The following is a 23,292-nucleotide window of genomic DNA, read 5'->3' on the forward strand; positions in this document are numbered from 1 at the left end:
AAATGGCCTTCTTCTGATCATGCTCAGAGTGGAACTATATGAACTGGTCTATGAGAATGATGTTACATTATCAATGAAAAAGGTATCATTGTGGACTCGGATCACCACAGGGTTATGATCCGGACATATCTACATGTAAATGATGTACATTTTGCATGCCAAATACTGACATCACATGAACCTAGAAGTCATACCGAAAAGTTTCATTACTTATACTGTACCTGAATAGTCATTTCAAATATATAATCAAGATTAGATTATGACCCAAATTTTTAATTGAAAAAGTAACAGCAATAACATTAAGACAAAGTGGAAATTAGACCAACTGAATTATAAGACTAACTGAGAATCATGTGGGTGTTGAAAGAAAATACTTGCAAATCAATTGCATATTTCAGTTGCAAATTTACAAGTGATAGATCAATTGTAAATAAAGCAAATCAATTCATACTTGTTGTAGCAAGAAGCAGACCATAGGGGCCCGTCTTACAAAGAGTTACGATTGATCCGTTAAATGTCAAGTATATGGAAATCCATCAATGTCATAATTTTTTCTTCAGGAAATTTGCTCAATGTGCTTTGAAAACAAAGAGAAGCATACTGATTTGTCCAGAAAAAAAAACAGTGAATGTATGAATATACATCGTTTCTAGAAAATTGAACAAACATGTTGCTGGATTTCCATAGTTTGTGGTTGATCGGATCAATCGCAACTCTTTGTAAGACGGGGACCAGCAATCAATTACGAAATTGCAATTAAATAAAAGTCTTGAGATTGATTATAGGACCTAAATTTGACTTGCAGTTGCAAGTTTCTTCCAACACTCCATTAATGGTATTGAATATTATTTTGTATTGTAGATTTGCTCCATGTTGATAGCAGATCAAATGGGTTTAGCCCCTATGCTATAATTAAACCGACTGACAGAAAAAAACTGCTGTAGACCAAGTAAACATAAAGCACTCAATTATCTTCATAGCTTTCTCCTTACCCAAAATGTAGTGGGTGCATCTACATTAATCTGCGCATGAAGCCATATATCACCATGATTCCCACTCTCAGTGAAGAGTAGTTTTGGATCCGTTGTCCGGGTAACCGTGTAAACGTTCAAATCCCCCATTCCTGCACCATACATATGATACCAGAAATCCAAGCAGCGACCTATAAAATAACCCCAAAAAAATTAAGCAATGAATTACAAATTAATATGTTTGTCATTACTTTTGTTAGTTTGTTTGATATTCCATTGACATGTTTCGATCATTCATGTTTCTATGTTGTCTGTATCATTGGCGTAAATCCAGGACGCCACACTATTCAAGAGGGGGATGGAATAATAGATCACCCCACCCCCTGACGAACCTATTGTTCATGAACAATAGTTACACCAGTGGTCTGTATATAACTTTGTTCTTATCATGTCTTTTCACAAATTTGAAATAAATTAGATTGAATGGAGTTTCTAGCCTGACTGGTAAATTCTGATGAGTATAGATCTATTCATGGCCTTTATGAATTTACACAAGTCCATCTTGTACATCTCTATACTTCAGAAGACGTTGACTACTGTGAGCTCATACAAAAATATCAGCGCCTTATCCTAAATGCTAATAAGTGTACATGCAATATGATTACCAGTGAAATATGTCATACTGTTCCTGAATAAGAGCAGTTTAGGGCCTAACTGAAGCTATTATCTCGTCTTTAATGGACAATGTCACAAAAACAATAAATTCATCATTTAAAAATGCATAATTACCACAAGTTCGTAAGAGCTTTGTTATCATTATCCATATTCACTCATGTAATATCCACAGTCAATTTTTCCAAAGTATGAAAATTAATTGCAAATTAGCAACTGGTGCCAATTTCAATATCAAAAAGAAAAAGAGATTAATCTTGGCCTAATGACAGCTGTGTGATAAAGAGGTCTGAAGGACAAGCAATAACCTGTAATGTGAAATGAGACTTTCCGACCCAATTCACAAAGGTGATTTTAAATAATTGGTTTCAAAACATGGTTTAAGCAAATTTTGTGCATTGATTTGGTTTAATTGAGAATGTATACCACGAGACTTCCTACGATGAATGCATGTTTCTGCCACAACGCACTTACACTTATTACACTGCTTGTTTTGATTAATTTACATAAAGAGTGGACTCCTCAATAGAGTAATCTTTAAAAAAACATCAATTAGGCTCACTGTGGCAAAGTACACACATCTATTCTTGGACACTTTCTCAATAAACATGCTGATTTAAGCGTAATTGAGGATGAAATCTGCATAAACCACGGTCTGAAACCTAAGATATATATCCACCTTTCTGAATTTGAGCCAACATCTAGTTTAATTATGCTGATATTCTTTATTGAATGCTACAATACCTCCAGTAGATGGGAAATGTTCAGTGAGCAACCAAGCCTTCATCCCTTCCACTGTGAATGATGACTCCATAAAGACATAGTGACCTGGAGAGGAAATGCATTAAAGGCAGTTAGTAAGCTTGCACTGGGGCCCATAACACACATCTTAGCAATCATTGTTAAACTTTTTTAGAGAGATTGATTGCATTGAATACAATGTATAATTAATCATGAAAATCAAGCACACGCTTAATCGCTGACCTTTGTGTCACGAGACCCTAAAATATAACACAAGGCATAAGCGATTTTGTGTCTCGCCCACTTTGGACTTGCCATGTGACCTCTGACTGCAGCATAACATGCAGGTCCCCTAAGTACATCTACCATCCAAGTTTGGTTGAAAAGTGACTTATGGTTGCAGAGTTATGTGTCATTATGTTTGTGACGGACGGACGACATTTGGATCATTAAGTCTCGCCTTCACCTCTGGTGGGTGAGACAATGAATCACTGCTTTAACTGCAACCTAGATCATAATAATTCTGAGAGATACAAGTACGAATGACCAGGATTGAAAGCCGAGTAATCCATTAGTTATTTAACCAATGACCAATGAGTCAAGATATTTACAATTTGCAAAAAGGGTAATACCATATTGTTAAGAATTCTTCTGGCACACACGGTATCTGTGTATCGCATGCCTTTGTGTTTGGCCATCCTTGCAGTAAGCCAGCTGGGCAAACCAAAATTATTTGATGCCTTTAGATGAAAGTCAATGACTTCCAATGCATCTAAAAAATTTCAGTTTATTTTGTAATCATTACCACAACACACTGTTTTCTGTAAACGTATGATTATCTTTGTCAATAGTAGAAATAATTTCTTCTTAAATAATGAGAGGTATACCTACACTTGTTATAGTGTTATAGTTACACTATTCTTCTTTGCCATGGAAACCTTCAGAAGTTACACCTACACTTGTTCTTCTACTGTTGACTAAGATAATTCATGCATTATCAGAATTATGCTTGTTGTGGTAATGATTGAAAAATAGATTGTAAAAAGAGTCAAACCAAATCCATAATGGGTAATTGCTCAGGGATTAGCATAGGTATGGTATTCTACCAGAAGGTGTTTTTAAGCTCATAATGACTCCCTTCTTAAAAGCCACAAAGAGGCAAAAACAGATCATAGAAGACTCATATATGAAAAAAATTATTTGTCTAGTGTTCATAGTTTATATGAATTCCACGAATTGCCATCTATTACACGTTTTGTGACCATAAGGGGAATTCAAATAGATGCGTATATGATTAACTTTTAACTTCCTGAGGAAAGTCCTATTATAGGAATTATTTTAAATAAAAGGGAGGATGCTGCATGCATCTGATGTAAAATAAAATGAATTAAATCATTATTCTGTTTGAAAACTTATTCTTAAAAACTTTATAATTATGCTTTTCTTATTCTTCTGTATTTAATATCAAAAACTTAATTTAAGTCAGAATGAACTTTCACTTCAAGAGTGAATAAGTTTCCCAAACAACCTTTTCTATACTCTCACCGTATCCCGTCTGCAAGGTATGATCAATTTTTGGCCCAGTGTCAGGCGACGACGTTGTAGTGGTCCCTCGTATCCAATCGAGGTCATCGTTCTGGTAATCGTTGTCGAAACCGCACATGTCGTATTCAAACGTGCAGGCACCCTGCATGGGGCAGAACCTGTCATCGATGTTGATGTCATCGATGGCCATGATGCTATCTTTGGAGGTGCCTGTCGATGTGAGCTCTATGTAAATCTGTGAAATACAAAAATACAAAAATAAAGCTACATACCGTAAGTAACGGTGTATTAACCGCACCTTTTTCTCGGCGGGATATAAGCAAAAGTCGGGGGTGCGGTTTATACACGGTGACGGGTCTGAGCCCGCCCGCGTAGCCCCTCCCGAACATGTAAGAAGTCTGCCAGTTCACAACACATCGAGTGGCCGGCCGTAGCCGCCCAGTGCAATGTCGTTTAGAGGGGTATGAGCCGCGGGTAATGGGTAGCGATTATTATGATCTTATGATCAAATACTGTCGTAACAAATGCACCCACCTTCATGACACTAATTTCGACTTTATTCTCGATTCAAAGCAGCGAAGTTCCCTGGCTAAGTTCATAGAGACGCCAAGCATTCTCGGTAATAATTTGTCACAGCTGAGCGAGAGCCAAGAGCTAGCTTGCGTTGTATTTTGGTTTTAGTGCGACTTAAGCTGGCGCTATTCATTTAATTTAACCCCTCAAAGTCCTGTTTCGCGCCAGCTTATTTTTTTCTTTCCCGTTTGCTTTTCATAAGATACCATGTACACCGTGCACCACGCACGATAGAGACGGCACGAAGCCGTCAAACAACTGGAAAAAATACAAATTTCTTTGTTTCTTGAACCTTCCTGTAATCCCGTATCCAAAATTCATGCTAAGACATCGAATGCTAGACAAATTCTGAAAGTGATTGTGAGGTTGTGATGCAAGAAATGTGAAAGACACAGATCACAATTTGATAAGATGTACTGGTAGTGGTACCGTATCGAAGTTTGAAATGTACATGTACAAGAAAGGCAGTGCTGTGTGTGTGTACACTGTGACTGTGAGGTGAGTGAGTGTGTAAATTGCCAATATTGGCGGGACCTTTCTTTCTTGCTAACATTTGTAGATGAATTGATCAAGAACAGCAGATTTCTGCATACTGGTAATCTCTTTGAATACTTTGAAATCTTTAACTTAGTTTTTGTTTCTTCGTACCTCAAATATGCATGTAAATGTGAGGATTTTTTTTTTTTTTTTTTTTTTTTTTTTTTTTTTTTTAGTCCAAAGTTGGGGGTGCGGTTTATACACGGGTGCGGTTAATACACCGTTACTTACGGTAAAGCTAAATTTGCTTGCATTCACTACTCATCTACAAGAGGGGGTAATTATATATTTTTAGGGTTATCATATATTTTTAAAATCAGTTCATTGTTAAATCTAGATGTATGTAATAATAATAATAATAATAGCTGGATTTATAAAGCGCCTTTTGCCTGAGGATACAAAGTGCTGCTATTATTACCCAGGCTTTAGCTTGAGCTCAGTGCATTCAAGGAAATAATCCTGTTAGGTACCCATTCACCTCACCTAGGTCAAGTGCAGCACAGTGTGGATAAATTTCTTGCTGAAGGAAAACACACCATGGCTAGGATTTGAACCCACGACCCTCTGTTTGAAAGGTGAGAGTCAGAACCACTAGGCCACGGCGCGCTCACTTGTATGTTTGTATATCCATACAAACCTAAATCTCCAATCTTAACAAGATGCACTACATGTACATTTTCTGACCCCATACAAATGAAGATAGCTTGAATCATTACATTGAAGCATCATAAGGCTGCATATAAATTGGTTAAAACATTCGAGAAAAAAATTATCTAAAATCAGCTGTTCTGACTATTCTATCAATTGTTTGCCTCCAACAATCACCATCATTACAGCAGATATGGAAGTAAAGTATCCAACCTTATAGCTTTTTGACATGATAGGAGTAACTTCCAACTGAGCCAGCATCCACCTATCGCCTTGATCCCCGGTCTTGGTCCAGCTGGGACTAACAAACGGGTCTCCGTCATCCTGTCTGTAGATGGACAGAGTTCCAGGACTAGACCCACTCATACGGTAGTAGAAGGACACGCATCGAGGGCCGGTGTGGTAGTAGTCTTTGCTCTGCAGGATGCCTGTAGTCCCAGGGGCATTCTTGCTGGTGTCCACATAGATGTAATGTCCTGGAGGGATTGCAAACAAACTTCTGTGTAAAATCTAAGGATCCTGTTTCATAAAACTTATAATGACAACAAATTCACAATAACAGTTAAAAGCTACAGAAATCCTTCAATCTGATTGGCTGATCGTGCATATGTTATCATAACAAGTCTATATGAATGAGTCCCAGATTGGGGAAAGCAGCAAGATGGAGATTAGCGCCAGAGGAAGTGACAAAGGCAAAGCAGAAGGGGGAGGGGCATGGCTTTGCACTACATGTTTCCTTTTAATTTGATTTAATTTGAATAGTTAATAGATCAACAACCAATAAAGTCATCATCAATCCCAAGTTTTAAATCCAGTTTTGCCCGTGAACGGGGGTGGCCAGCTTCACATCACACTCACAGCGATCGCCTTCCCTCCACCTTGCCTGATTCAGTGCATCCTTCATCCTCAATCCAACTCGCCAACTCTCTTCTTCCACTTGCCTCTTCCATGTCTTCTTTGGCTTTCCTCTCCTTGCACCATCCACCTCAAACTCAAAAGCCCTTCTTAAAACATGCCTGTCATTCCTCTTCAGCACGTGCCCATAAAATACAAATGTACCCCATTCGCCTTCACCAACTTCCAGACCCAACCCAAGGCTCATGTATATCTATTGAATTAGTGCAGAAAATTCAAAGACCATTAATATGAATTCAAGATAAAGACACAGAGAAAAAAAAAAGAGAGGGTTATTACCTGATCCTGTGAATGTTGTGTGATCTACATCTGGTCCCCTCCCTTGTGTAGAACTAGCAGATCCCCATAACCAATCAAACTCATCGATTTCAGAGCCCAGGTTTGTCCAATCACAAAAACCGAGCTCAAAGTCACATTCAACTGACAAGACAAAAACAAAATGAAAACTGGCGTGGATTGAAATTATCATTTCACATTACTATTGTAGCACTTCACATTTTTTTTAAATTATACAGAACTTCATTTTCTATAAGGTCCATTCACCTTTGTAAATCACATGTTTTCACATATTTTTAAGCGTACGAACATTTCCTATTTTGTAATACTTTTTGACATGTACGCGCATTCCAAAGCTCCATGCCCTATAGACTTCTGAACAGCCAATCAAGTTTTGTTTACAATCCATCAACGAATGACAGCTTTTGTTTATGGTCAACAAACTTTTATTCAACCAATCATTTCAGTTCAAGGCGTGGCTTATCTCAGAGCTTTTTCTGTGGAAACGTTTTTGCCTCACTTCTCCTTGTGATCTCAAGGAGTCAACTTCGTGGTCACGCGTTTACTGAAGAAAGTCGCTAAACCTCGTGGTTTTACAATTAAACCATTCTTGGATTTTATATATACCCATACTTGGATTTTTATATATTGGAGTTACATGTATATAGTTCTGCATTTCTGAGCTCAACTTTTCATCTGTGGACATACCTGCGGATTATTTTATTTGCGTTTTTCGTGTGCCATAGGAGCTTCAAATTCATTTTCTTCTTTTTTCGCGGACAAGATAACGCGACAAGTTTTCTGTTAATTGTGTTGGGATTGTGCAATAACTTTGGACTTCACTTTCGCAGTGATTAATATCTTCCGCGGTTCAGTCATCAACTAGAGCTCTAGTCGAGATTTGTTGTATGCCCTCAACGGACTAAATCGCTCAGATACCACTGCAATCGCTAGCTTCCATTATTATTTTCGAAGCTTAATTCATGGACTCCGTGAATCAACTCAAGTGTGCCTTTTTGGATTAGAAGTCAGACAGTTAGTGAGTAGAATAAGTAGAGAACAAAGAAAAATTGTATTTAGGAAATCATTACATATCACATCCTGTCAATTACTACTAAACTATTATTGATCTTAAAATATTTATCCATCAAACAGTTCTTTAATTATTGTGACAACAAATATAGGACTGTCAACCTGAAAGCCTAATGACTCTAGCAACGTTCTATAATAGACTGAATTATTTAACATCTTTATTTTGATCCTGTCTTTCTTAACAATGTTTGTCTTGAACATGGAAAATTGTTGGTTCATTACATGTCTCATTTGATTACGATGAGGTGTAAAAATAATATGTTAAATGGAGGCCCCTCGCTGAGGAGAGTCATCACCTTTGCCAGCTAAGAACCTGATGCACTATTCTTAAAAGAGTAGGGAAGAAAACACTGGTGTTTTGGACCACCTGCACTCCCCCAATCAGTTATTTCGGGAGGAGAGACCTGGAGGTCATAGTGATTCAGTTCGCTTTTCGCCTCCGAAGCACAGATGACGAGAAATCAAATAATTATATTAATAATTTGCAAACTTGGAGCACCTATAGACATATATATAAAACTGACCTGCTCCAATGCAAGCGCCCTCTTTGAACAAGATATCATCAACACAGATATCACCAAACCAGTGTTCACCAAGTATAGCTTCTAAGACAAGTTCATAGTTTCCGGCCGTTGCTATGTTCTTCTGAGCAGAGAGCCAGATATTGGCTTGGTTCCCTTTCTTTGTCCAGATCTACAAGGATGATTAACATTGAAAATAAAAAGAATTTGTTAAGAAATATTTGAAGCTCTTAATCAATATTTCTTGTAATGTGTCGAAAGCAATTTAATATTAATTGGATGCCAATCTATGCAGTTTAATGTATAAATGCACCGTGTGTTCAACATACTTCATGGGCAAAATTCAAACTTCATTCACAATAAGCCAAAGAGCCAGTAGAATCTGAGACACAACCTGCATTCTATCAGACAAAAGGCCATGACAAAGATTTTGTTTCATGCGTATAATGAAGCATGCACTCTGGTCATGCTTGTGATGTATTGTGATAATAGAAAGCAGACACGACCTCTTTATCTGAATGTTTCTGGAAAAGTTTCATACAGCAGACCCATATTATAAAACAAATGATGCACAGGTTTGAATTTGTTAATATTAAGAGGGTTTGCAGGAATCTTGGGTATATGCACAGTGTAATGGAAGAGCATTCGGTATGAGCGCCTCATGCTTGTTGCATATTGTAAATACCCCTCAGTTTGCTGCATCACCACTAGAAAACACACATTCCTGTGCATTATTTGTCCAATATTAAATATATGATATACTTACAATAACTTCACTAGTTCCATCCGTATTTCTCTGAATGAGACTGAATGTTCCAATACTGGCACCATACATGTGATACCAAAAAGAAAAACAGTACGGTTGATTCTTGGTTGACCTGAGCGGACCAGACACTAATCGAGAGGAATCTCCAGGCCCTGCAGGCATGTAGGGTTCCAGGTATGCATAGTAACCTAACAAAACAAATTAACACAAGACAGTCTGCAGAGTTTACACAGATCTTGAAACTTCACAAGATATGAATACGATTGCCCTATTGCTTTCATCATGTAGTATAAAGGTGAATCCCTGACATTTTCAATTTGAAAGCATAATAAAGTGCTACAAGAGATGTGAAAATGTATTAGCAAATTGAAATTCTGAAAAAAAAAGTTTTAATGCCAAGGTTTTCTACTTTGTCTTTTGTTAGAATTTGTGAATTCTTTGTGAGTGTATTCATAACTGCCAAATGAAAACATTGTTAAGCGTATAAAAAAACAATCTTACAAACAAACAATTAAAAATTTCCAACTTATTATAAATCATTGCTAAGAAAAACAATATCACCTAATGGCTTATAATACAAATTTCAACATTAACATGGTATTCACAACAACCAGACTATTTTGGAGTTAATCCAGTATCACAAAGAATTGTTTATAATCCTCTCTGACCGTTGACTGACCTGTGCCATCTGTGTGGTCACCCTCCGGACCAGGAAAGCTTGGTCGATATCTGCCTTTATGCAAGGTCCAGTCAAAAGTGTCTGAGATATTTGTCTGAGTCCAGCCACAAAGCGTTCCTTCTGTGTCTCCTGGCCCAAAGTCACAGTTAAGATCTACAAGCAAAACAAAAAAGAGAGTAAATTTTGCATACCGAACGTTTCTTCGTAACTTCTGAAGGTTTCCATGACAGAGAAGAAGACTGTAGTGGTTTCACAGAACACCATGTATTCTTTTGAGGGCACGTGTTGGCCCCTGAAAAGGGCCATCCAAACTCAATGTTTCAACAAGTGCGTTCATATTGGTTTTCAGGAGAATGAGCAAAAGTTGTATAAACAGGCTATACATACCATATAGATGTGTCTTCACAATTCCATGACATTTGCTCAAGTGAGATCATATGTGCTCTCACTGCAGTGTAAAAATATTAACAGAAATTGTAAAAGTAACCTGTACGCCTCCTTGGCAAAGAAATTGGCAATTGCTCGATGAAAGTATGTACCACGGCTAGGAGAATCTCAACCCTGGAGTTTCACAGGGATCATTCAAAGGGGCAAAATGGCAACCAACGTTTATTTAGCCTTGCACGTACATCTGACAAGAGTTACTTGATGCATCTTGAAATTGGGTGTAAGCAATGATGCTATCCCTACATGTAACCATTGTCCTTTATGGATCCAAATATTCCCTATACAATGCAGGATTCAGCAGTCAATGTAACGTAAGTAAAGGACTATAAACCGCAACCCCAACTTCTGCTTCTATCCTGCCAAGGAAAAGGTGTGGTTAATAGACCGTTATGGTAATTTAATTTTCTGAAGAACTTTAAACTCTTTAGGAATTAATGTAGGTAAATTGCGCATGTTGGGAGTTAAGTAGCATAAACTTACCAGCTGATTTGTCACAGTTGATAAACTTGATATCATCCACTGCAATATCAGTAGGAACTTGGTCGTCATCAAAACCTATGCCAGGTGAGGCTTCTAGTCGAATCTGCAAAAAAAAAAGAATCAAGGCAATGCGCATTCATAATGGCAAAAGGTAGAAAATTTCTTAATGGTAGAGATGAAATTATTTCTACTTCCATCAGATCTCCAATTTGAAGATGATGAAATACTCTCCTCAACCCCCCTCCATGTTTGAGATTTTATTTCTACCTCTCCTACTCTGACTTTGTGTTTTCCTCACTTATTTTAAATTATTGTCTTAATAATTCATGACAATCATTGTATATTCTACTACATTTTATTTTCTCATTTGTTGAAAATAAGGATAAGATTGACAAAGAAAGCACCTGAAATAAAAACCTTAATGATACTGATACATTTCGTGGTTGTGACAATGATGATGATGGATGAATACTTACATGTTTGTAGTCCTGAATAGGACTGTCTTTACGATGATGAGGTATATGATAACAATCACGGTAAGTCTCTCCTATACTCACGAAATACTGTCCCCCAAAACCTTGGTCATCCTGCATGTACTAAGAGCGATCAATGATGCCAAGTAGTTGCAAATGTTGATGGTGATGAATACTACTGACAATGTTGAAAGAAGTCATGATCATGATAACAATAAGGATGATGATGAGGAAGTAAGTTCTAAACCCTTTTTCTCAGCAAATCCTGGTAGCTATCCATGATGCCATGTAGTTGCTGAAGTTTCCGATGATGATTGCTGATGGTCATGCTGATGATAACGGTGATAGATAAAGCGTCTTCTATACTTAATACTGTCCCCAAAACCCTGGTCATAAAGAGCAATCGATAATGCCATGTGGTTGCAAATGTCAATGTTGATACTGCTGATGATGTTGAAAGTCAGTTCTAAACTTCTTTCTCCAGCAAAACTTGGCAGCGCCCCATGATGCCTTGGAGTTGCTGATGCTTCCGATGATGATTGTTGCTGATGATGCTGATGGGGATGACCACAGTGATGAAGTGTCTTTTATACTCACATACTGTAATCCTGTCCTCAAAACCTTGGTCTTCAACCAAGAGCAATCAATGGTGCCATCTGGTTGCAAATGTTGATGATGATGATTACTGCTAATGATATAGAAAGTAGTGATGATCATGGAAATAAGGATGATGATGATGAAGTCAGTTGTAAACTTTTTTTTTCAAGCAGTGATCCATGATGCCATGTAGTTGCTTATGTTTCCGATGACGGTGATAGATGAAGTGTCTTCTATATATACTTACATAATACTGTCCAGCAAACCTTGGTCCTACCAACAAAGATCCTCGATGCCATGTAGTACCCTGGTCACCCACCACGGTCCAGGATGAGTCTGGGAGGTTGTCAACATAAAGAGTCGCAGTCAATGTACCCGCATCACCTCGCATGTGATAATAGAACTCCATCTCACATCTAAAAAAATTAATGACATGAAGAACACATTGTTAAACAATAATGAAGGGGAAAAGGGAAAGAAATAAGATAGCAATCAATATCATTTTCCTTAACCTCAATGCATCATTATTTATCTACGGACAAGATGGAAGGCTTATTTACCAGGGGCCCATAACTTAAAGTTTAGCAATCAATGTAGAACATTTTTTTGATTGATTGCATTGACTATAATGTACAATTGATTGGAAAAAAAAAGTGTACGATCAATCGCTAACCTTTGTTTTACGGGACCCTGTTAAATGTTTCATAAAGATGTCTGTAAGTTACGAACAACTTTATGAATGACTGGTAATCCTCTCTTAGGCACTAAATCAACATCAGTGAAAGTGTGATGTACTGTATATCCTTGACCATAAGAAAAGATCACCAGCCTTTTCATTAGTTGCTCATAACTTATGAAAAGCTTTATAAAACACCATCAGGAGTAAAAATATGTGTAACTACTATAAGATACTTGTAGTAATCATCTTATTCATTCATGAGTTTAGAAGTTCAGAACTATAGGCCTACACTAACAGTGATTTTTGGGGGGTTGTTGAACAATATTGTATATTAGAGTGATTGTTATTGGCCATTGTCATTTTCTGACTGATTGCAAGTCTTTGTGAAACAGGGCCTTTGAAAGCATTACATGAACCTTAATGTTAGGGATGACTGTCAAGTGCAAACAAACTAATTGATACACATACACGTACCAGGGGCCCGTAACACAAAGCTTAGCAATCATTGTGGAACATTTTTCTACGATTGATTGCATTAACTACAATGTAGGCCCTATACAATCAATCGTAAAAATCAAACGTACGATTAATTGCTAACCTTTGTGCTACGGGACCCAGAGTATTCTCTACTCTTCTGTCCGTTATTAGTCTTCCATTGATTTCCATCTCAACTTCCTCCTTTATTTCTTCTTTTTACTTCCTTGTTACTTTATCTTTCCTCTCTTCTTAAAATCTTTTCTCATAAATACAGTTTATACGTCATGATAAATTCATCAATCCTGTAATATGTTTTGCCGGTCACTTCATCCATTTGAAATGTGTTATTCATTTAAAAAATACATGACCTTCTGAATATATTGTTTGATTGTGCTTTTGAAAGAAATAATATGATTAATCCAACTGTAAAGGTTGCAAGAGAGGTGGAAATGAATGAAGGAATAAATGAATGATACATTTTTAATGGACTATATCAATAATTGAATGAATATGTGAATAGATAATGAATAAGGTCAAATAAAGCAATATCACTAACCTCGAACCAGAGTTGCCGAGGATGAGGGGACTCAGAAGGAGAGCTGTCATTCCAAATGTTCCAAATGTGCTATCCACAAACATGTAATATCCTGCGTTGGTTGACAGGGTGTGGTCTACATCTGGTCCCCGTCCCTGAGGGGCGTTACTAGCCTGGATCCTGGTCCACAGGTATAGACCATTGGGAATGCTACTCCATCCGCAGCTGTTCATCTCAAAGTCACAGTTACCTATCAAATGAAGTGTGTTGACAGTTGTATCAACCAGAACTTAAATTAAGAAAATGTATGTGTGCTTATGTCTATCTTTATTTGATTCCCAGGAACATATATATGTAATGTATAATAACATGGCTACAATTCTTAAAAGAATAAAAGCTTCCCTGAAAATGGGTCTGAATGGAAGTGTAGGTCAACAAGGATGGGACATTTCAAATACAAAAATTTTTTTTTGGAAAGACTGATGGTATACACAAAGACATCCACTCCTGAAATTCATTGTCATCAATAGCATTGTCTGCAAGGCATCTCACTTCTGTAAGAAACCTCACAAAGATAATGCACCTTTGAGAAGGAATCCCACTGTGCAGGCACTACACATCTTTCACAGCAACTTTGACACCATCATGTCTATGATGATACATGATCATCAACAATGGAAAGAAACTCACTCCGACCCTTGAAAAGGAAACTCACCACAGTTAGACTCGTCTTCGGAGTCACTGCAGTCCGTTTTCGCATCGCACCGCTGCTGGACATCCAGGCACGTCCCATCGTTACATTGGAAGGAATCAGGCCCACAGGTAGGCAGATCTGGAGGAGGCACGGTGGGTGCCTGGGTCACCACCGATGGCAGAGGGGTGTCGATGAAATTACAACCTGGGGTGAAACTAGTGTCATCTAAAGCTATGTCTCCTCGGTCACCATCCCCTCTCACAGCCTCTACAATAATCTATGACAAAGGAAAGAAATCCTCCTTTAAATTTGTTTGTAGCAGGTCATGAAATCATGATAAATCTTCAACCAGGGCCCCATTATACAAAGCTTAGCGATTAATCACACAATGAAAGAGTATCAAGTAGACTGATGAGGAACCAATCAGAATTGTTCTTTAAAATTAGTGATTAATTGCGAACCTTTGTGATACGGGGCCCAGGTCAGTCATTCCATTTCAAAATTCTCCCATACTTTTCCATTGAATACTGTTGTTTCATCTATCATTCCTCAATTTTGGTCACCTGGATCATTATCATAACATGGTCGGCAATTTCCAACTGATTTTTGTAACAATATCGATGCTATCAGAATCTGCGACTACTTACTTAAAATCAAATAAAAAAAAGAAACTTCACAATTTTTTTGTTTTTAAAAGGTGACGTTTAAGTTCTATATACAAAATCTCTACAATTACACAAACACAGACACCTGACATTTCTGGACAAACCTGCAGAGGGTATTTGAGATCCTTCAAATCAAGATCCGCTCTCAGGAAGTAGTCTCCGATCTCTCCTCGTCTGTTCCAGATAGGTGTCAACGGGCCATTGATGGCTTCTCTGGTGTACACGTTGAGCTCGAAGATATGCACTCCGTACATATGGTAATAGAACCTGAAGAAACACCCGGGAGGTGATACTGAGGAAAGAGTTCTGGAGCCAAGGCGTGCCCTGGAACCTAAAGGTGAATTGCTTGCTTCCAGGTGGATGTAGAAACCTGCAACAGACATCAATACGATGTTTAGCCTCAGCGGTGCTCTTAGTTCTTTGCCAGAACCTTCTGGAATAGTAGGAGTTCTGACTCTTTCATTTCAATAAGAGGGTCCCATGTATACATCTCAAATAAGTACCAATATTGTTTGGCAAAAATCAATCAACACTCACCAAAAATATGCATCTTAATTACATCAATGTGGTCAGGAAGCAACTAGGACTTTCTAGTAGGCCTGGTCTATTTACAATTTGTTTGTTAAACATTCATTCTCTGTGTTATTGGTGATTATCTAAAATGTTTATTTTTAAGACTAGTTATTCATAACACACAGTGATGATGAGAGTGCACACAACGTGTTTGTCAATTTGCCCCCGGGCCCCCATTGAAAGCTACATAACAAAGGGATGCTGGATGTACCTGAAAATAGACCAGTAGTGTGATCTCTTCCAGGACCTGTACCAGTAGTCCTGGTGAGCCCTTTGTTCCTCCTCCATTCAAGCTCATCGGTGTGCAACTGGCTCCAGCTGCAGATGCCAGTCTGGAAGTCACACATCTCGTACGAGCCTAGGTCAAGATATAACCCCTCACATTGTTGATAAGTTGACAATACCATCAGACATATCATATGACACTTCAATACTGACTTGAATCTGCTGCCTATTGTACAAACATGTAGGGCTTGAAATTTAAGTACCATACCAAGGAGATATCATCTCTAACAGTATACTGTTAGAAGCCTAAAAGAAGATCAGATGTACTAACCTGCCGTTAATGATTGTTGATGCATCCGATCATATTACAAACACATTGGTAGTAAAATGAGGGAGCTACTCGCCAGTGCAAGAAATGACTCAAAACCAACCTCTATCATTCTTTTCGCACAGACACTTTCAAAGAATATCTACAATGGGTTCATGGATTGAAAAATTTGGGTTTATATAAAAATGATAAAACAAGGGAACCACATGCACACACACACACACGCACAACCACTTAGGACACTATAATATAAATTATAGGTTATGAATACAACAAACTTTGCCAATCACTCCAACCAGACATCACATTTTTCTGTAAGATTCACAATATAAAACAAACAAGCATACAGACAAAAGAGAGACTTAATACAATTTATCTCATCTTACATGTCTCTCCAGTCACTGGTAAGATCACAATATAAAACAAACAGACAAACTTACTACAATCAGTCTCGTCAGACAAGTCTCCACAGTCATCAGAAAGATCAAAATATAAAACAATCAAACTTTCCCCAATCACACTCAATCAGATATGTCTCCACAGTCACTGGAAAGAATACAATATAAAACAATCACTCTCATCAGATATGTCTCAACAGTCACTGGAAAGAATACAATATAAAACAAACTCACAACAATCACTCTCATCAGATATGTCTCAACAGTCACTGGAAAGAATACAATATAAAACAAACTCATAACAATCACTCTCATCAGATATGTCTCAACAGTCACTGGAAAGAATACAATATAAAACAAACTCACAACAATCACTCTCATCAGATATGTCTCCACAGTCACTGGAAAGAATACAATATAAAACAAACTCACAACAATCACTCTCATCAGATATGTCTCCACAGTCACTGGAAAGAATACAATATAAAACAAACAGACAAACTTACTACAATCACTCTCGTCAGACAAGTCCCCACAGTCATGAGAGAGATCACAATATAAAACAACCAGACAAACTTACTACAATCACTCTCGTCAGACAAGTCCCCACAGTCATCAGAAAGATCAAAATATAAAAACAATCAAACTTTCCCCAATCACACTCAATCAGATATGTCTCAACAGTCAATGGAAATAATACAATATAAAACAAACTCACAACAATCACTCTCATCAGATATGTCTCAACAGTCACTGGAAAGAATACAATATAAAACAAACTCACAACAATCACTCTCATCAGATATGTCTCAACAGTCACTGGAAAGAATACAATATAAAACAAACTCACAACAATTACTCTCATCAGATATGTCTAACAGTCACTGGAAAGAATACAATATAAAACAAACTCACAACAATCACTCTCATCAGATATGTCTTAACAGTCACTGGAAAGAATACAATATAAAACAAACTCACAACAATCACTCTCATCAGATATGTCTAACAGTCACTGGAAAGAATACAATATAAAACAAACTCACAACAATCACTCTCATCAGATATGTCTAACAGTCACTGGAAAAATACAATATAAAACAAACTCACAACAATCACTCTCATCAGATATGTCTAACAGTCACTGGAAAGAATACAATATAAAACAAACTCACAACAATCACTCTCATCAGATATGTCTAACAGTCACTGGAAAAATACAATATAAAACAAACTCACAACAATCACTCTCATCAGATATGTCTCAACAGTCACTGGAAAAATACAATATAAAACAAACTCACAACAATCACTCTCATCAGATATGTCTAACAGTCACTGGAAAGAATACAATATAAAACAAACTCACAACAATCACTCTCATCAGATATGTCTAACAGTCACTGGAAAAATACAATATAAAACAAACTCACAACAATCACTCTCATCAGATATGTCTAACAGTCACTGGAAAGAATACAATATAAAACAAACTCACAACAATCACTCTCATCAGATATGTCTAACAGTCACTGGAAAAATACAATATAAAACAAACTCACAACAATCACTCTCATCAGATATGTCTAACAGTCACTGGAAAGAATACAATATAAAACAAACTCACAACAATCACTCTCATCAGATATGTCTAACAGTCACTGGAAAAATACAATATAAAACAAACTCACAACAATCACTCTCATCAGATATGTCTAACAGTCACTGGAAAGAATACAATATAAAACAAACTCACAACAATCACTCTCATCAGATATGTCTCAACAGTCACTGGAAAAATACAATATAAAACAAACTCACAACAATCACTCTCATCAGATATGTCTAACAGTCACTGGAAAGAATACAATATAAAACAAACTCACAACAATCACTCTCATCAGATATGTCTAACAGTCACTGGAAAAATACAATATAAAACAAACTCACAACAATCACTCTCATCAGATATGTCTAACAGTCACTGGAAAGAATACAATATAAAACAAACTCACAACAATCACTCTCATCAGATATGTCTAACAGTCACTGGAAAAATACAATATAAAACAAACTCACAACAATCACTCTCATCAGATATGTCTAACAGTCACTGGAAAAATACAATATAAAACAAACTCACAACAATCACTCTCATCAGATATGTCTAACAGTCACTGGAAAAATACAATATAAAACAAACTCACAACAATCACTCTCATCAGATATGTCTAACAGTCACTGGAAAAATACAATATAAAATAAACTCACAACAATCACTCTCATCAGATATGTCTTAACAGTCACTGGAAAGAATACAATATAAAACAAACTCACAACAATCACTCTCATCAGATATGTCTCAACAGTCACTGGAAAGAATACAATATAAAACAAACTCACAACAATTACTCTCATCAGATATGTCTCAACAGTCACTGGAAAAATACAATATAAAACAAACTCACAACAATCACTCTCATCAGATATGTCTTAACAGTCACTGGAAAGAATACAATATAAAACAAACTCACAACAATCACTCTCATCAGATATGTCTAACAGTCACTGGAAAGAATACAATATAAAACAAACTCACAACAATCACTCTCATCAGATATGTCTAACAGTCACTGGAAAAATACAATATAAAACAAACTCATAACAATCACTCTCATCAGATATGTCTAACAGTCACTGGAAAAATACAATATAAAACAAACTCACAACAATCACTCTCATCAGATATGTCTAACAGTCACTGGAAAAATACAATATAAAACAAACTCACAACAATCACTCTCATCAGATATGTCTAACAGTCACTGGAAAGAATACAATATAAAACAAACTCACAACAATCACTCTCATCAGATATGTCTAACAGTCACTGGAAAAATACAATATAAAACAAACTCACACAATCACTCTCATCAGATATGTCTAACAGTCACTGGAAAGAATACAATATAAAACAAACTCACAACAATCACTCTCATCAGATATGTCTAACAGTCACTGGAAAAATACAATATAAAACAAACTCACACAATCACTCTCATCAGATATGTCTAACAGTCACTGGAAAAATACAATATAAAATAAACTCACAACAATCACTCTCATCAGATATGTCTAACAGTCACTGGAAAGAATACAATATAAAACAAACTCACACAATCACTCTCATCAGATATGTCTAACAGTCACTGGAAAAATACAATATAAAATAAACTCACAACAATCACTCTCATCAGATATGTCTCAACAGTCACTGGAAAAAAAACAATTTAAAACAAACAGACAAACTTACTACAATCACTCTCGTCAGACGAGTCTCCGCAGTCATCAGAAAGATCACAATATCTGTCCATGTTGATGCAACGTCCATTTCCACATGTAAATTCCACTGGGCTACAGCCATCTGGAGGTGGTTCTACATAGATTATATATTTTGATCAATTATTTTTAGAATGACTTGTTAGATTTTCCCAAAATTTCATTCAGATACCTTTCCCTGAATAGTTTAAAACCATTGAGACCAAATTGGCAACGCACTTGAATGCAGTTGTGAAGTCATGTAACCTTTCAAGGTCAGATCCTAATATTGCAATAAAAACATATCATGTACAAATCCACTGAAAATTCTGTTTCAAGACAGAATCCATAAATGCATCATCATAGTTAATAATTTTCATCATTAAAATCCATTTATGTTTAAGTTGTTAATAATTGGAATAGTATTGCTGACAATTTGCATAAGAAAACCAATGAGCAATAAACTACAATAAAACTACAGGGACACAATAAAACACATGGTAAATTAATTTTGGTATCCTGTATTCATAAATGCCTTGCTAAGTAGACCACAGAGTGTCTAGATTAAGAACTATCATACATGTACTTTTACATCTTGACTTAGGGACATTTTGAAAAGCCAGAACCATGCGTTTTGTGCGGGAATTCAAATTTTTTAACTTAATCATGGACATAATGAAGGGAATGCAGAAAAGCAGTTGTATGAAAAGACCAATGGTGCCTGTATAGCAGGATAACCGGGCATGGTGGCTCAGTGGTAGAACGTCCGCCTCATGAAAGGGGAGGTCGAAGATTCATATCATAGCAGGGCCCGGTGGGAGAACAGTTTTCGGAACTGAAGTGGCTACTCTGGGAAAATATGCCGCTATTATTATTATCAAAGACTTATAAATATGGAACCTTCTGCCTTCTTGCTAGGCACTCAGCATTTATTCAATTCAATTCAATTCAATTTTATTTCATTCATAAAAACACATAGATATACATAGTAATAAACAAAATATCAATATAAGAATGTGGAGACAGCTCAGAAGAACCAAGTCTTATACAGTGCTGCCACCAAAATGTAAGCACAAACATTTAAAATGAACATTTTAACATAATAACTAGAAAATAAGGATGATAAATACAAATACGAATTATTAATATTCCAAGACAAACCCTACAGATTGGAGAAGGGTAATAATAACATATTATGTTATGCAGGGTCCGCTGGATGAGCAGTTTCCTAACTGATGTGGCTACCCTGGGTAAATAAAATGTTATTATTATTATCATTCCTGCTAAAAGAGTTGGGACAGATATTTGACAAGGTACCTTAGAGCAGACTTCTAGGCTTCAGATTCAAAATTATGCATAATATTAACATAATCAATGAAATAGTACAATCCCCCCCCCAAAGAAAGAATCACCAATGCGATTCTGTACATGTAGATCATGCCAATGGTAATATACATGCCAGTTTTTGGCATGAGTCAGCAACCAGTATCCTAGTGGGTGTTTCATAAAGCTGTTTGTAAGATACAAATGACTTTACGCACAACTTGTCATTCTTTCTTGAGCTGTGCGATATCCCTATGTAATTGATTTAGGATCTAAGGACATGTTCCAGTTGTGCACAACTTTATGAACAGCTTTATGAAACACCCACCTGAAGTAGTCTGCTATAAAATACCAAATAGCCAAGTCTAGTCAGGGTTTAGGAAAGAATAAAAAGTTTGAATAACAAATAATCTAAAATTCAGGGCTTACCAGGAAAGTCACAATTACGGAAGGAGATATCATCCATCGCAAATTGCACTTGAGAAAACTGTATTGCTCTGATCTCAATCTATTTTTGTGAAAAATGAAAAAATATGTATTACTTTTATCATCATAGATTATGTTTATACATAGATATAATAATAAGAGAGTTGATAGCAAACAAGAAATTGGGAAAATATAAGGACTGGTTTGAGGAGTTGGGACACATACTATCCTATAACTCAGCATTTTCAACGGTTTTTTATCAGGTCTAGGATCATCTCTTTTGTTTCCTTAAAAAAGGGAACTAAAACAGGATTGTGATCTTTTTAGAAGAATAGGGATCACTTGAAAAGGGCACAAATTTCACCACTGGATAATGCATTGACAGGACATTTGAAAACAAAGGATGTGCTTACCATGATGCAAAATGGAAAGTTTAAAGTTCTTTAAATTTTCTTATAGGGGGAGGTTCCTTGTATTTCATTCATATAAAAAATCTTTCATTATTTTCAAACATTTACTTATTTACTCATTCATTTATTTATTCTTCACAATCCAGACATAAATGTACCCTCCCTTTCTCTCTCTATATTATGTATGTTTCAATATGGCATTTGAGCCCAGCCTTTGAAAGGCCAATGGCCTCTGCTGGCTCCTCCATATTCTTGGTATTTAGTATATTCATGTGTTTTATTTTGTAAATATTTGTGATCGATCATACCGAAATGAGAGACAAGTCGCAAATCAAAATTCCTTGGAATTCGACACACAAATAAAAAAGTCAAAATTGTGAAGATTTTTTTTTTTTCATTTTCTGATTCTTCCATGTTTCATAATTACTCTGTGAAAAAGATGAGTGAAATTGATTACGGGAATATGATAAAAAAGCAGTTTTTCTGCGAGTGTTTTTTTCGGTCAATTCGAAAATTTCTGATACTTGGCACGTTCGACTTGATCGAATTTCGCTTCATACTAAGCTCCGCCCCTAGCAACGTATGCCATTGTTGATTGGCTATTCATTTAAACTCGTGTACAGCTGGCGGCGGCCGCTCGCTCGATCGATCGATCGGTTCAATGATTCAGCTTCAAAAGAAAGATCAAAAGCATCGATTTCAATACGTATTCTGAAATTCAAAAGGGAGGCTTCTTGACAATAGTAAACAAACGGGATACAACTTCTAAAGGGTTATTTTTTGGTGATAATAGTACCAGGCGGGGGTATTAGCGATAGATTGATACCGGATTTAGAGTATTAGCCTGGCTATAATCGCGAAATAAAAGTCATGCAGAGACGCAAAGTATTCAGAACACGGTTTGTTTGCGAGGATTAATTTCATTAAACATAACATGGACATGTTGAAGATTCTCTCCATCATTTGCAAGTGATCGGGATGTTTTCAAGAGAGAACATTTTCAAAAGAAATTAAGGGTTTACAATCCTTTAAAGTATTGTTTGTTCATGAATGTGAGTAAATTGATCTGCAGTATCTTTAACAAAAGAAGCTTGGTGGGCTTCATTATTTCCAATTATTTATAATCAAGACATTGTTGCCCTCAATTTTTATCATGTTTGAATGAACGATAGAGAAAGCGAAAGAAATAACTGTTCAAACAGAAAGTCTGAGACAGCTAACGTCGACCAATGAAAAATGGCCGAAACGACCATGCAAAAGGTTTAGTGCATTTTTTTGGATAAAGACATTGATCGAAAATATCAGTCA

At 36.5% G+C, this 23,292-nt stretch overlaps 1 protein-coding gene across 1 annotated transcript in view; it reads right to left on the bottom strand.

The window, feature by feature from the left end:
• LOC129256046 (MAM and LDL-receptor class A domain-containing protein 1-like) overlaps window positions 1-23,292 on the bottom strand; it is a 92,764-nt gene that overhangs the window by 52,566 nt on the left and 16,906 nt on the right. Inside the window, exons 13-28 of the mRNA XM_064096150.1 lie at window positions 21,578-21,656; window positions 19,821-19,943; window positions 15,768-15,914; window positions 15,088-15,353; window positions 14,340-14,595; window positions 13,646-13,874; window positions 12,181-12,349; window positions 10,864-10,966; window positions 9,937-10,089; window positions 9,258-9,445; window positions 8,495-8,663; window positions 6,882-7,022; window positions 5,901-6,163; window positions 3,930-4,164; window positions 2,388-2,471; window positions 993-1,162 (exon numbers count right to left, since the gene is read on the bottom strand). Coding sequence (XP_063952220.1) covers window positions 993-1,162; window positions 2,388-2,471; window positions 3,930-4,164; window positions 5,901-6,163; window positions 6,882-7,022; window positions 8,495-8,663; window positions 9,258-9,445; window positions 9,937-10,089; window positions 10,864-10,966; window positions 12,181-12,349; window positions 13,646-13,874; window positions 14,340-14,595; window positions 15,088-15,353; window positions 15,768-15,914; window positions 19,821-19,943; window positions 21,578-21,656 — 2,775 coding nt within the window. The remainder of the gene's footprint in view (window positions 1-992; window positions 1,163-2,387; window positions 2,472-3,929; window positions 4,165-5,900; window positions 6,164-6,881; window positions 7,023-8,494; window positions 8,664-9,257; window positions 9,446-9,936; window positions 10,090-10,863; window positions 10,967-12,180; window positions 12,350-13,645; window positions 13,875-14,339; window positions 14,596-15,087; window positions 15,354-15,767; window positions 15,915-19,820; window positions 19,944-21,577; window positions 21,657-23,292) is intronic.

Source organism: Lytechinus pictus, chromosome 3, assembly GCF_037042905.1.
Source record: "Lytechinus pictus isolate F3 Inbred chromosome 3, Lp3.0, whole genome shotgun sequence".
NCBI classification, from domain to species: domain Eukaryota; kingdom Metazoa; phylum Echinodermata; class Echinoidea; order Temnopleuroida; family Toxopneustidae; genus Lytechinus; species Lytechinus pictus.